This window comes from Drosophila busckii, chromosome X (assembly GCF_011750605.1).
Source record: "Drosophila busckii strain San Diego stock center, stock number 13000-0081.31 chromosome X, ASM1175060v1, whole genome shotgun sequence".
NCBI classification, from domain to species: domain Eukaryota; kingdom Metazoa; phylum Arthropoda; class Insecta; order Diptera; family Drosophilidae; genus Drosophila; species Drosophila busckii.
Genome location: NC_046608.1, coordinates 13,538,173 through 13,553,268, shown reverse-complemented (window position 1 = coordinate 13,553,268; position 15,096 = coordinate 13,538,173). Strand labels below are relative to the sequence as shown.

Genomic DNA, 15,096 nt, shown 5'->3' with positions numbered 1-15,096 from the left:
AATTTGAATTTGAATTTGATATTTGTTTGGAAAACGTGTCGAGCATTTCTTGTTGACCAATTAGCTTTGGCTGTGTGGCAACATTTATGCGCTCTAACTGCAACAAAGTATAATAATTATGTGGCAAGCACAGAAAGTTGATGTTGCTTGGCTGTTGCCCCAAAATCAAAACAAACGTTTTATTTAAATGGTTAATTTGATCAGCTGCTGCTGCTGCTGCTGCTGCTGCGACTTGAACTTGTTGCAACGCCCCAAATGAGCAGCTTACAAGTTGATGATGACTCCAAGGCGAACACAAATGAAGAGCAAATGACGCGCCCAAATCGTGAGAATTGCATTCAGGCCCAGACTCAGACTCAGACTCAGACTCAAACTCAAACTCAGGCTGACTGTCTTGCTTGGCCATTTTAATTTGCAGACTTCAATCAAACTTGAGGCAGCTGAGGCAGCTGGGGCATTAAACTCGACTGTAAGTTGAAGATGAGCTGCCGCTGCTGCCGCTGCTGCTGCTGCTGCGTCGGCGCTTGCCACTTAGCATAAACGGCATAAAAATGAGAGAGCAAGAGCCAGAGCGAGAGCGAGGCAGAGAGCCGCGCAAAAACGCGAGCCAAGTGAGCCACGATCTGTGTGGCCCTTGCATCAGTTAACAAGCTGTAATTAGAGCCTCTTAGCCTGTCATCGCCAGTGTGCTTGATTATAGTCTTTTGACAAAAAGCAAATATTAATTTAATACAAGTCAGCCACAAGCGCCGCAAGGCAACAACAACAACAGCAGCAGCAGCAGCAGCAGCAACAACAACAACATCGAACGGCAATCGAAGTGCAAAGACGTTGGGGCAGCAGTGATTCTAAAACGGTAACTTGTTGCACGCATCGTTCGCTCAGCGTCGCTCATGACTCAAAGCCTGCAATTACAACAAGACGGCAAGTGGTCTGTGTTGCCAGCTAACAGATCTATGGCTGTTGGCTTAAATAAACATTAGGCTATAATTTTAGCACCAGCAGCCGAACTGAGTTCAATATGAGAGCAGCTACAGATATAAATCGATTGCGTTTTAAATCCAACTCGTGATTATTTAAACTCAAAGCACAAACTTTGCTCTATGGAGATGCAATTAATTCCAGCCGCTGAGCTCCAGCATATAAACTTAAATAAATTAATAAACAAACGTCTGGCGTGCTGTGCCTAAGTTTTGAATTTCTGTACTTCTTGCTTGATTTGTCACAGTGCTAACAATTAGCATTTAGCCTTGTCTAAAGACTTCTTGAAACATAAACATTTCATTTTTAGCTACCGATATATTGCAACAACTCTGGTTTAACTTCGAATTCTAGCTCCAGCTTCAAGCTCCTGTTCCTCCTTAATTAAAATTGATAAACTATATTTTGCAATTTCATTATGTTTACTCACAGTTCAAGCTTCAGTTTCAGTCAACACGATTTTGTTTTCATTTTTAACTTTTTTTGATTTGCTCTTCTTGTTCCTGAGCTAACTGCAAACTCTATTTGCTGCATTGGGTCGCATATCAATCATATATATCTCTAATAGATAGTGACAATTTATAAACGAATATGGTCAAATTGAAGAAATATTGGTAGAGCGATATAGCGTAGTATTTATTTAACTTAAACTCGAGTTTAGACTAAGCTTGAAGCTTGAACTTCTGAGATTTAAATGCAATTGTGTTCGACTAATCCAACACAATTCTATCAATTAAGAAGCCTCTAGGTCTCAATTCCCCAAAGCGATTGCGCGTACGCTACAATTCCGGCTCACGTTGTCTCGCTGTCGTTGTTGTTGTTCTTGTTCTTGTTGTTGTTTTATTCCTGACAATCGTACGCCCTTTTTTGGTTAAAAACAATGGGTTCAAACGGCTGCGCTTCAGCGGAAAACAAAAAGCAGGCAGCGAGCCCTAAATCAATCACAACCAGCGACATGTCAACAGCCCCAGAACCCCACCAGAAGACACAGCAAAGCGAGCGAGCGAGCGAGAGAGAGAGAGAGAGAGCGCGAGCGAGAGAGAGGGAGAGCTAAGCTAAGTTAGTTGCCCAGCGAAATGTCAACATGATCATAGCAGTTTGAAAAGGGCCGCCGCCTTGGCCAGTTTATGCTTATATTGGCCATATATACACTCCAAACGGAGCGTGAGAGACAGAGCGAGAGAGTGAGCGACAGAGCATGAGGAACGTGGCGTGCCCATGCCTATAAGGGGTCGAGATATCTTCGGCCTGCGCGTGATATCTGAACTACGAAATTGAGATCGATTTTGGAGTACGTGCTTGAAATGAGAATTGCGACAATTGTAAGCGAGCGAGCGCGAGCTGTAACGATCGATACTCGTAAATTATGATATTATTTGAAATTAACATTAAGCAAAATGACAGCTGAGGGCGCAGACTGGGACTGGGACTGGTACTGAGACTGGGAGTTGGTCGCTTGGGCTCGTCTTTGCCTTTGCGTGATTAGCGTGCACTTGTCGTCGAGATCGTTCGTCAAGACGTTTGCGCGGCTCACCTGACCAAGTCAGGCCAAGCGAGGAGGTGTGGTATCATCATCATCATCAGCTGTGCCGCATTGCATTGCTTAATTAGTATGCCGAACAGACGGAGCTGAACACATGTACACATAGTAGAATCGGAGAGCTCTCGGACTGCAGTCCAGTCCGCAGACTGATGTGAGACTCTGACTGCTCAACGCGGCGCATGCGTAATGAGAGAGCCGAAAGAACGCAAGCAAAACAAAAAGCAAAACCCAAACCGAAGCCGAAACATCCGCGCTCATCCACAGAGTTTTGAGCTTGTTTTGGATTCGTGTCGCTGATTTGTTCGCTGTCATAATTCAATAAAGTAGTCAAATGTCAGCTGTACTTAAGCAAAAAGCGCACAGCTTACGCATGTTTCGCTCTCTCTCTCTCTCTCTGTCTCTCTTTCGTTTGCCCTCTCGCTCAGTCGCTGCTCAATGCAATTACGAGTTGGATTGCCAGAGTTACGCTTTGAGGCTAAAAACGAGTTTAGGGCGACTCGCGCTGAATTGAAATCCGCTTAGCGATATTTAAAGCAAAGCCTCAGCTACTTAACATTGCTATGTTAACTGCTTAGCAGTGCCATGTTAGCAATATCTGAAGTTGATAAAAGTAGCATATTTCAAAGTGCAACTAGACAAAATAAACTGCTTAACAGAGTTATGTTAACTGCAAAGTTTTAAAAACGAATGCAATACAAATTCATACATTTATTTAAAATGTTGTACATAACAAAACAGAGACATATAAACTGCATAGCAGTGTTATGTTTAAAATGTGTTATAAATTAACAATTATGTTAAAAAGTAAGTAGAGCATGGTAATTGTTTAACAGTGCTAAAGAAAGAACAAATATTTAATTATTATATTAAATGCAATAATTAACTATGCAGCTCAGCGTTACTTTAACTTAAGTTACATTAACAGCAGTGCCTACAATGCAAATTCATACAGACATAAGTATGTAAAGCTTTAACATTTGGCACAACAACTTAACAGCGCCATGTTCATGCTCACAGTCTTAGGTTTGTGTTATTGTTCGCTTTTCCATTGAAGTTCTGCTGCGCTCTCTCTCTCTCTCTCTCTCTCTCACTTGCACAGCTGAGCAGACTGATGTATCTAGAAGATAAACGACTGCGTTGATGGTCAATGGTTGACAGGAGTGGACGAGGGCCACGGTGGGAGGGCGAGAGTGTGTTCGTTGACGGTGACGCTTTTTAGCCAACAGCAAAAACAAAAACAAAAACAAACACAAACATCAACTGCTAAGACAAAAGACAAAGGCAGCTCAACAAAGACATAGATGAGACGACGAAGGAGCAGAGCTGGCGAAGCAGCAAAAAGAAGACAAACGTTGCGACGGCGACGGCGGCGACAACGGAGCAAGTGACAAACGTTTAGATGGATGGATCGTTCTTCATTTGGGGACCAAAACCGGACCGGACCGCCGCACCGAACAGCGACACACGGATCGCGGTACAGGTACGGACACCAGCCAGCGAGCGGGAGTCAGGGGATCGAGACGCGGGGCAGGCAAATAAACCAACCGAAAAACGCGACGATTGCACATAAATTATATTCAAATTTCTGAAAGATCTAAAAGATATATAAAATACAGTAGAAATACACACACACACGCATGAGTTAGTGTGTGTGTGTTTGTTTGTGTTTTGGTCTATCTCATGTCGCCCTTTTGTTTTAAATTTATGCAGTTATGCGCCTATCTAAAGATATCGCTGTCTAACGAACGCTCCATGTGAAAATAGCCCCCAACTTAGCGCATTGCCAGCTGACTGAGATCAAGATCCTTAGCCCCTAGAATCGAAGTGACTCTCCCTCTCTCTCTCTCTAGTTTAGGCTACAACATCCATTAACGATTAGAGGTCTGACTTTAATGCTCATTTAAATCAACTTCATAACAAGATATCTGTAGACAAGCTCATAGATATTTTGCTTAAATACAAAAAGCAATTGGTATATTAATTAGTTAAGGTTCAAAGGTACAACAATTAGTTTCAAATTGCAATTTGTATTAGAAGTTATATTTTATTATATTTAAAAATGCAACAAAAGTTGAGGCTGCGTAATTTTAATAGCAACATGCAGCCCATCAATATTTTACTCTTATTGCATAATATATATGTTAATTTCGCAGCCAATTGAGTGCGCGTAAAATAAATCAATAAGACAGCAATTTAAAAAGTATTTTCGCTATTTGAATTGACGCATAATTTAAAGCAATTGTTTTGCAATTGATTGTCTGTTGAAATGGAAAATCAGACGAATGCACTCAATACTGTGAAAATCATGCAATAAATATGGCAAGAGCTTTGGCTAATTGCTGGCTAAGACTTTTATATAGAAAATAGAATAAAAAACATTGACAGTCTAGCGCTCATAAATATTTAAAATAATATTTAGAATTTCTGCATGTCAGCTTGTTGATGTTGCCTATCAATTGAAATTAAAAACAAATGTTGAGAATCTTTTGGCTTTAAACTAATTGAAAGCAACAAAAATTGTATTTTGACGAATCCTTTGATGTTCACGACGACGCTGACGCTGTCAGCTGTTTTGGTTACTAGACAAGAGCGAAAAGCTACATTTGTAGTTTGCTATATACACACATACATATGCAATTGCCGTGTGGGCTGTAGTGGGGTGGAGGGGCGTACGTTTTGGTTGGGAACAACGCTGTCAGAAATTGCCAACTGGCACATTAATCCAGGCGACATATTTATGAATGTAGAATGCATGGGGCTTGGGCCAGCCCGAGTAGTAGTAGTAGTATCTGTGGAAATGTAAAAACACTGCGTGCGTGTGTGTGTGTGTATCCGTGAGATATAAAGATATCGCCACGCTTGGTCTTGGTCTTGGTCTTGGGCCCTGTGTCGCTGTCTCTGGACGCGCTTGTTGGACGAGGGTTGCTCGTTGCTTGTTGCTAAATGAGTGCACATTTCAGATAAATTATTGCACACAATTCGTGTACGACGGCGTCTGGCACACACAAAATGTATTTAACAAATTAAATTTACACACACACACACACACAGGCAGGCAGAGAGTGAGAGAGAGAGAGCGCGCGCGCGCGTGAGCGAGACATCAAAGAGCGCACCGCAGTGAAGCGAACACCGGACGTTGCTCGCCTCGCTCTCTCGCGCTCTTTGTGTGTGTGTGTGAGAGGCGGAGCTAGTGTCAGCCAATTGCATAGCCTGCTCACATAGATACGCGCACGCACACTTGCAGATAAAAAAGATACAGTCAGATACGCAATAAAAACAAAAACAAATGCGCGTTAGTCAGCAGCAAGCAAAAGAGAAAGAGAACGAGAGTGAGTGAGAGAGTGTTAGAGTTTTTTTTTTTTGCAAAAATATCTCATCGATTGTTTTTGGCACGAGACAATGTCACGTGACACGTTGACAGTTGCAACTGTATCTGTATCTTATAGATACGCTAACTGTTAAGCTATAGCTTGCCTTTAAGCAATGGCGTGCACACACACACACACACACACAAACAGTTGCATTGCAATGCAGTTGGCTGCAGTTTTAGCCCGAACGCTTTATCTTTGCTCAGACTGTAAATAATCGCGAGATTTACAACGCTAACAGCAACAACAACAACAACAAGAGCGCGACGTCGACGTCGCTGCGTATCATTTCGTCTGAATCGAGTGAATCGCTGCTCTCGGATTCGCAAGCGGCAACGGCCCGGCCAGCGCCCAGGCCCAGGCCAAAAGCATTCGACAGCAGCACGACTCTGGACTGGCAATAACGCATAACGCATAAGCCAAAGCCAAAGCCATAACGCGGCTAATCCGACTTGATTCCACAACCGATATTGATACAGTTGCAGTTGCAGTTACAGTTACTGTCTGTGTGTGTGTGCTCCAGTTGCTGCCGCTGCCGCTGCTGCGGCTCCATTGTTGCCGCTCTGTTGCCACTTGCAACTGTCAACGTAACTCACAATTGAATTGTTCCTTTGTTGTGCCAGCCCCTCATCCCGCCCACCATTTGCAAATCTTTCGATACGCGCTCGGCGTATAATTGGCAAACGTTTGTACTTGACCGCCAGCCAGTGCGATCCCGATCCCGATCCCGATCTCAAGCTCGAGCACACGTGTCAACGTCACGATGCTGGTGCCGCCGGATATGATGGCCGCCCAGACGCGCATCATTTACCAAATGAATCGGTTCTGCGCCGAGCGCGTCCAGACGCGCATTTTCAAAACGGCGACGGCCATACGCGAAATCTGCAAAATTGTTCAGGATATACTCAAGGAGGTGGAACTGCAAGAGCCGCGCTTCATTTCCAGCCTGGTCGAGTGCAATGGCAGGTGAGTCTAAGACAGAGAGAGAGAGAGAGAGAGAGAGAGAGAGAGAGTGAGACAAAATTTCTATTGCAAAACTATAGGAAAATACAAATGTGTACACTAGTTGACAAAAGTATGCAAACAAACATGTGAAATTTAGTAAAAAATTATGCAAGAAAATTGTTAATAATAATATACAAACTATATTTTGAGTATTAATTATAACTAAGCCATCTTAATACCAACAAAAGATTTTAAATTAATAAATTTGAAATAAGTAAATTCATTGCTGCACCCTGTTTGTCTTCAAGTGCAGCACAATAAAAATTATATAAAGTTTTTAGCTTAAAATTAACAAATAAATATATTACACTTTTACATATTCAAACACTGGCTCTAAGTCGGTCACTACGCTCCCGATAAGCCCGTAATGTTGTAGGCGATTTTGTTAAGATAACTTCAAAACATATTGGGTCTTAAACGGCATTTGAATATAGCGTATAGAACATAATGAATTGATATTACAAATGTCCGAAATGATTAAAATGTTAGGCAATGGAACTAGATTCGTAACGTTTGGAACCAATTATAAAACTAAGACTTGCACGAAAGTTCGAATTTTTGGGAAATTGGAATTTTCTACTGCCTATTGGTATACCATTGGTAGCTGCTTTTTTGACAGTTATATATATCAAAATGTCTTCTAATAACTCATTAAATAATAGCATTATTATTATATTGAACTAAACTTTCCCAATTAGATCTATGAGCAGATCTATTTAAGTTTTGAACTGCTTGAAGTTTTAGTTTTAATATAAAGTAGCTGCCGCTTTATGAATTTGTTGTTATGTGATCCAAGATTATATATCAAAATATTTGTTGCTCATTTGTTGCTGTAACTTCGCTTCAGTGTAAGTGCATTGAGCATGACTAAGCATAAATAATGATGAGATTGCATGTTTTATGTTATTGAGCAGCGGCTCTCTCTTCAGTTTGCTGCCTGTGGCAATTTGGACATGTGTGTAGACAGTTAACAGCTACTGTACTTACGCGAACTTTGTTTTGTCCACAGATTCGAAGGCGTCGAGGTTATATCGCCGAATGAGTTCGAGATTGTGCTCTATCTGAATCAAATGGGCGTCTTCAACTTTGTGGACGACGGCACGTTGCCGGGCTGTGCGGTGCTGAAGCTGAGCGATGGACGCAAGCGTTCCATGTCGCTGTGGGTGGAGTTCATCACAGCGTCGGGTTACTTGTCGTCGCGCAAGATACGCGCCCGCTTCCAGACGCTGGTGGCGCAGGCCTGCGAGAAGAGCATCTATCGCGACATGGTCAAGATGATGGGCGACAGCACGGAGGTGAAGTTGCGCATACGTGAACGCTTCGTGGTCCAGATAACGCCGGCGTTCAAGTGCTCGGGCATCTGGCCACGCTCGGCGGCCCATTGGCCCATGGCGCACATTCCCTGGCCGCATCCCAATCTGGTGGCCGAGGTGAAGAGCGAGGGCTTCGATCTGCTCTCCAAGGAGAGCATCGCTATGCAGAACAAGAACAACAATGCGGCCAGCATGGAGGGCGATGCCTGGGTGCTGAGCTTCTTCGAGGCGGAGAACCGTTTGCTGCAAGGTAAGAGGAAGAGGAAGAGAAAGAGAGCAACATTAGCTAAAATATCTAAAAAAAAAAACTAGCTGCGTTTATTTCAAATTAATCTGAGTTAAGTTCTGTGCTCAAGTTTGGATGAATCTATAGATTCTCATATATGGGAAAAATATCGTAGCTTGAACACTTAAGTCAGCATCCAACACTTTCTAAGCTAAATCTAAAGCAGAGAAAAAGATCAAATAAGACTCTATTATTAAATTTGATATTTCAACATACGATAACTAAAGTATATAAAAAGCTATATCGAAGTGAATAACAAGTTAATGTTATTCTTATTTAACTAGTTGCTATATGTTTCGAAGTTTTATTAATTATTTAGTTAGAGAAAAGAGCAGAGAGCTGTAGAATATAGATAGAGTGATTATTATCAAAAGTAAATTGGGAATTTTTAATATTACACACAAATAAATTCTTTAATTTAATTTTCTCATATTTCTTTGATTTTTAGACAAAAACAAATGTAATTTTCCAGCTTAAGCTTACAAATTTTATTCCAATACTAGTATCTGATATATATGCAGAATAATCGAAATAGATTAATCTTGGCTTGTTTTGCTAATTAATTAGTAATCGTATATTTTGTAGCAAGCCAATTTAAACATATTCATAACGATTAACTTGCATAAACAATTGAACTGATTAGTAAGCCCATTCACTAAGCTACAAAGTGGCAAACATTAAATATTTTTAGAAGCTATTAATATTATTTAGAATTAGAGATTCGTAACTCAGCTATTGCTATTAATAATCAGAACAATGCACCAACTTATTCAACCAAATGAACTAAAAATCTGCACTCTAGCCAACACATTCATATATATACTATATACACTAACTGTATGTACTTCAAAGGTGGCTGCCGACGTCGCTGCCTGAGCATATTGAAGACGCTGCGTGATCGCCACCTGGAGTTGCCTGGGAATCCGATCAGTGCATATCATTTGAAGAATCTTTTGCTCTACGAGTGCGAGAAGCATCCGCGTGACTTTGAGTGGGATGAGAGCTGCATGGGCGATCGGCTAAATGGGATCTTCTTGCAGTTGATCTCCTGCCTGCAATATCGCCGCTGTCCGCATTATTTTCTGCCCAGCCTGGATATGTTCAAGGGCAAGTCGCCCAGTGCGCTGGAGCAGGCGGCCAAGCAAGTTTGGCGCTTGACACGAGAGATGCTTACCAATGCCAATGCCTTTGAGAAGTTGTAAAGAGAGAGCGCGAAAGAGCGAGAGAGAGAGAGAGAGCGAGCGAGAGAGTATTGTAATTCAAGGTGCTAAATTTTCATTGTCGCTGAATCTGATAAGTGAAATGCCCACAGGGCTAGGGCTGCCATTTTGTGTGCCATCTATGTATGTGTGTGCGGATGTGTGTGTGTGTGTGTGTGTGTGTGTGTGAAGAGTACAATAGCTCAGAGCGAAATCCGAAGTGTTAATGCCGAGATGCGAGATAAGATCCAACTTCACTCCACTCCACTCCACTCGACTCGACTCGACTTGTTTGCTTTTTGTTATTTTTCATTCAAGTCCGGCCATTTATTTTTAGCCGGCATGCCTGGCTGCTTATCCTGCGAATATTATTTTTAATAACCATGGCATTCATAATAATTCCCATGCCCCCTGATGGCCAAACAATGCCCACATATAAAACAATGAGCGAACAAACAAACAAACAAATACTTTTGAACAAAAAGAGCATTTGGCCCAGCTCCGTCTCCGTCTCCGCTCAACTGTGAGCGGCTTTGCCAACAAATCGTGTACACACTGTAAATTACACACGGCTCGCTGTATACGCTAAATATTAAATATTATATGTGCCTACAAGCAATATAAAATACTTTAGATATATCTATAGACGATCATTGGTCCTTCCACAACTCTGACTGAGCTACAAAAAAGTTACTCAACAACAAATTGTTACAAAATCTCTGTCTACATATGTTTAGCTAATTATTTAAATAATATAAATATACATATGTGTAAATCTACTTGTACATATCCATATATACGTTGTTTTGCTTAAGCATTCAATATTTTATTTAATATATATTTAGACTAATGAAACTGGTTACAAGCAATAAATTCAATTAAATTAATGCAATTTGTTTGAATCGTCACAATAAACTGTCGAATTCAGTGCAGCAGCTAATTTTGAATTAAATCTTAAATTATATTATTCAACAAAAGAGCGAAACTTCATTTTAATTGGCAGCCCCACATTAAGCTTTATATCAAACAAATTTTTATTTATTTAATTAGCTGCATTATTGTTTGTCGCTTATGAAATGTACTTCGAACAAGCAAATAAAACAAATTATTAAATATAGCTTATATACGAACTTAGTCTGTTGAACTAGCGGCAACATGATTATCAGCTTTGCATATAGCCGAACGTAATTTGATATCTTCAAAGCTGTGTCTGCTACAGTTTTTCTTGATTTGTATGACAAGGCGGCCAAATACTGAAATTCTAAAATAAGCTTGATTTACTTCGAATATAAGCTATGTGTGCTAAGCTTCGTGTCTTTAGCTTGGTTAGTTGCTGACTCGGCCTTTCGAATAAATATATTATGGGGCTAGGCTAGGCTACTGAATTTAAAAACATATACATTGATATGAAGTATTTTTAAAAATGTAAGTTGCACAAAGGACTTTTATTTTTAGTTAATCTTAATATTTAGTTAGATCTTGAACATCAATCTATTTATTAATAATAAAATTGTAGGCTACTTACTGGTCTAGCTATGGCAACAGAGGCTGGAGCATAAAATTAACAGTCACTAAGCAATATTTAGATATTCACTTACGCTTAGTTCAACACTTGAAGTTGCCACAATCTTTGTCATTGATAATTGATAAGTACGAAATGTTGTTGCACTGTCTGTGTACCCCAAAGTGGATGCAGCGTGTTGGCCTCATTAAAGAAGAGCTGCTGGCCCGTTTCCTGTCCGACTCAGAGCTGAGCTGAGCTGAGCTGAGCTGAGTTAATGTTATGAGTATTTGGGGAACATGGCCAGATCGCCAAAATTTATATGTTTGCTCTTAGAGCTGAGGCTGTGGCTGAAGGTCTGCGAGTCTCCATCAGCAGCAGCAGCAGCTGCAGCAGCAGCAGCAGCGACAACTGAGCATCAATTTTATTACCCTTATTTATGATTATGTTTTGTTTTTTGGGCAGCCTGTTTATCTGCTGCTGCTGCTGCTGCTTCTTTCTTCTTGTTGTTTGTTGTTGGCGTTTCAGCGAATGTAATCGATATTTTGCTGATGCGCTGACAAAAGAACTGCGTGTGTATAGCTTACAAACATGCTTACTTGGTAAGTACAAACGCAAAAGTTGGCGCAAGCAACAGTAAGCAAAGCGAGAGAGAGAGAGGGGGGAGAGGGAAAAGTGGCATAGCTGGGGAAGTATAATGCGTTAGCTAAAATAACAAATTATGCTCAAGCACGCAGGATCAAGTTACAGACACACACACACAAACACACAGACTTACATTCATTTAGACGCCGCCCCCGTTGCCAACGCTCAGCTGTTCTCTATGCAGTGGGCGATGTGGGCGTGGCTGGCATCATTTGCGCCTGGGAAAGCAACATCAGGTGAGCTGCTGCTGCGGCTGCTGCTGCTGGTTGCGCATTTTTGTGGCATATATAACGGTATACCACATTAAGTGGCACGTGTCTGCCGCAGCCTGCGAATTGCCACAGGCTGTGTGCGTCCTTTGGGCCATGATAAGGCACGTTTTGGGCTACCCTCTGTTATTACTGCTGCTTCTTCTTCTAGTTCTCTTTTTTTTCCTTGACAAATTATATATAAAATGCAATTAAAAAAGGAGTAAAGCCAACAAGCAAACAAAACAAAACAAAATCCTTTTGCCTGTCACAACTTTTGGCAAAAGCCACAAAATTGTTTTCGCTCTTTGATTTCTATGCGCACCCCCCAACCCCCCCAACTCACTGTCGCTTTGTTGTTTCGTCAGTTGACATTTATGAAGGGGCGTGGCTCAGCTTTTGTTGCTGCCAGCCTTTTGTTTTAATTGTTTACTAATGATATTTAAATTAGTGCTCTAAATGACCGCAAGCGTTTCTTACTTTTGTTTCTCGCAGTTTCGTCATTTCATTTTCACTTTCATGTGTCCTGTGCAAGGACCTCACTCCAAGCCCCACTCTGTGCTGTGTGCCAGACATATATCCGCACTATTATTATTATGTTTATAACCCTAACTAGGGGTAAATCAACAGAGCAGAGCAGAGCAGAGCAGAGCAGCGCAGCGCAGCTGTTAATGCTCTCAAGTTACGCAAGCTTCAATATCGTATAGAACCTTTTACTTTATATGGGCAACAAATATACGAAAGTTTGTTTATGAAAATTAATTTTCTCATTTAACTTATAGTCGATGGCCTTAGTTGCTATTACTACGCACCTTTATTTTGTATAATAATTAAATAACTACAGCCGATGGTAAAAGAAAATTATTGATTGAGATAAGTAATTAAGCAATTTAAGCATTATTTAAAAATGAATTTTATACAACTTTTATGTAAGTTCTGACTACTAGTGCTATAGACTTTTTAAGCTAACTAATTATAAAAAGTAATATGTATAGCACACAGAATTGGATTTGGTTTCTTGCATAGGATTGCATAGAAATTTTTGAAGAATGCAAAACTTTGAAGCTTCAAATTTGATAGTTAAATTTTATAATTCTTCAAATATTACAAATGTTTTCAGCTAAGAATTGTTTTTAGCATCAATAACTACAAATTTGCATACTTTTTCACTTGACTGGGAAACTTACTAAGTAATGAACTAATCAAAAGGAATGAGTTCTTTAGAAATTCTATGTCTAAAAACGCTCCAATTTCCTATGCAACTTTGTTTGCGGCTTAGTAATGCTGATTACTTAAATAGCTGTACTTACAATTATCTAACTTTGAATTTCATTGTGGCTTAAGCTTTCTTATGCTTATCCTAATAATATAAAAACTTGATCATAATAACTTTGGTACTTCTATCAATTTCGCCCTTAGAGCCTAAGCTAGCGATTAAGCTAGCTACTGGTAATACATCAAAGGGCTAGACTGCTACAGAGTTGCATAACTAAATTTATGAATTGTGATAAATACAATTATATAAAATCATAATAAAAATGTTTTTGTTGACTATTTTCTATTTATTCAATCTGTCAATCAGCAACATATGCAATGTCTTAGCGTATAACATACATGTGTGTGTGTGTGTGTGTGTGTGCATAATTGCTTTGTGGGATCTGTTAAGCTAGTGCGTGTCTTATAATTATGTCGTCATTATCAAAAACACGTGGTGCAATTTAACAACATGACACAAGGAGTACTCCGGAGTAGTCCGGAGCACACGCCACAAATTATGAATATCAAAAAATTGTGCATAAGATAAACGACACAGGAAAAGCGTAAGACGCAGGCTGGGAAACAGTCGAGTGGGGGGGAGGGGGATTGTAGGTTGGAAAATTAGTTTTCCACGCATCGTCAGCGAACACAATGGAGCATCCAGTGATGTTTTCTTCTTGTTTTATGTGGGGGTTGGTCGCGCTCTCTCTCTCTCTCTCTCGCTCTCTCGCTCTGTAGCACCTACACACGATAATTTACGGTGCAGATTGTCGCCTTTACGCACTGAGTGTGGCGTAGGGCATGGGAGTGGGTGGGGGGCGCAGCATATTTTTGGATTGGGCATTTGCATTCAATTACGGCAGCTGTAAGACGGGCAGATTTATTTTTATGCGCCAGCCGCTCATAAAAGCAGCGGCACCCAAAAAAGGCAAAAGCAAGAGTTGACGACGTCGGAGCTGGAGCTGGAGTCGGCGTTGGCAGCGCTGGTGTCAGTGGCTGCGCTCAATCATAATTATGTGATTTGTTTGCGTCGCCGCGGCGCTGGGAAGGGGTTGACTAATTAAACGGGCGGAGACGTTGCCGTGTGCTCAGTTCTGGGTTCGGGGGCTGGGGGGCTGCCATGTTGACGTATTGTCGCTTGTGTCGTCTTGTGGAAGTTATGACATTTTGATTTGAGTTTCATTTGATGTCGCTCAGCCGGCGCTCAGCTCAGCATTGGGAGCTGTGTGATTTATGCAGCCAAAAGGGGGCGGTGGGATAGGTGAGGTGAACTAATTAAGTTGAAAACTGCAGAGGTCGTCAGCAGCCAAAGGATTGAAGCCAACTGGCTAATGGCCAGGCCAAGCAGTGGGCGTGGCACTGACAAGTGCTGGGCTGTCGATTAGCATTATAAATGCACTGCAACCAAAAAAAAAACTAAAAGAGCAAGAGCAACAAACATGAAAAGGTTCTCAACAAAAAAAAAATACACGAGCAATTCCAAGAAATTCCCCAAAAAAAAGAAACGAACTTAACTGAACTGAGCGCAAGAATGTCAACAGCAAATGCAACTGTATGTGTGTATCTGTGTGTGTGTGTGTGTGTGAGCCCACATGTTATGATGATCAGCTTGGAATGCGTTTAAACCAAAACCAAAAACAAAAGCAAAGGTGAAATGAAAAAAGTCAAATCGAAATGTAGATAATATCAATTATGTGTAAAAGATACATGCGTGTTAGATACAAGCGCAGCGATAAGCATTTAAATTATT

The 15,096-nt window shown here is 40.9% G+C and overlaps 1 protein-coding gene across 1 annotated transcript; it reads left to right on the top strand.

Annotated features, from left to right (window-relative positions):
• The first annotated feature begins 6,244 nt into the window (after positions 1-6,244).
• LOC108605691 (protein mab-21-like) lies at positions 6,245-10,427 on the top strand. Its single transcript, XM_017995483.1, has 3 exons — positions 6,245-6,858; positions 7,907-8,460; positions 9,349-10,427. Exons 1-3 carry the CDS (start codon positions 6,656-6,658, stop codon positions 9,696-9,698), a joined length of 1,107 nt encoding a protein of 368 aa, XP_017850972.1. The 5' UTR covers positions 6,245-6,655; the 3' UTR covers positions 9,699-10,427.
• Positions 10,428-15,096: the final 4,669 nt, after the last annotated feature.

Coding starts and splice junctions, on each gene's coding strand:
- LOC108605691 (XM_017995483.1), top strand. CDS start 6,656: ATGCTGGTGCCGCCGGATATGATGGCCGCCCAGACGCGCATCATTTAC. Junction 6,859..7,906: donor CTGGTCGAGTGCAATGGCAG/GTGAGTCTAAGA, acceptor TTTTGTCCACAG/ATTCGAAGGCGTCGAGGTTA. Junction 8,461..9,348: donor GGAGAACCGTTTGCTGCAAG/GTAAGAGGAAGA, acceptor TGTACTTCAAAG/GTGGCTGCCGACGTCGCTGC.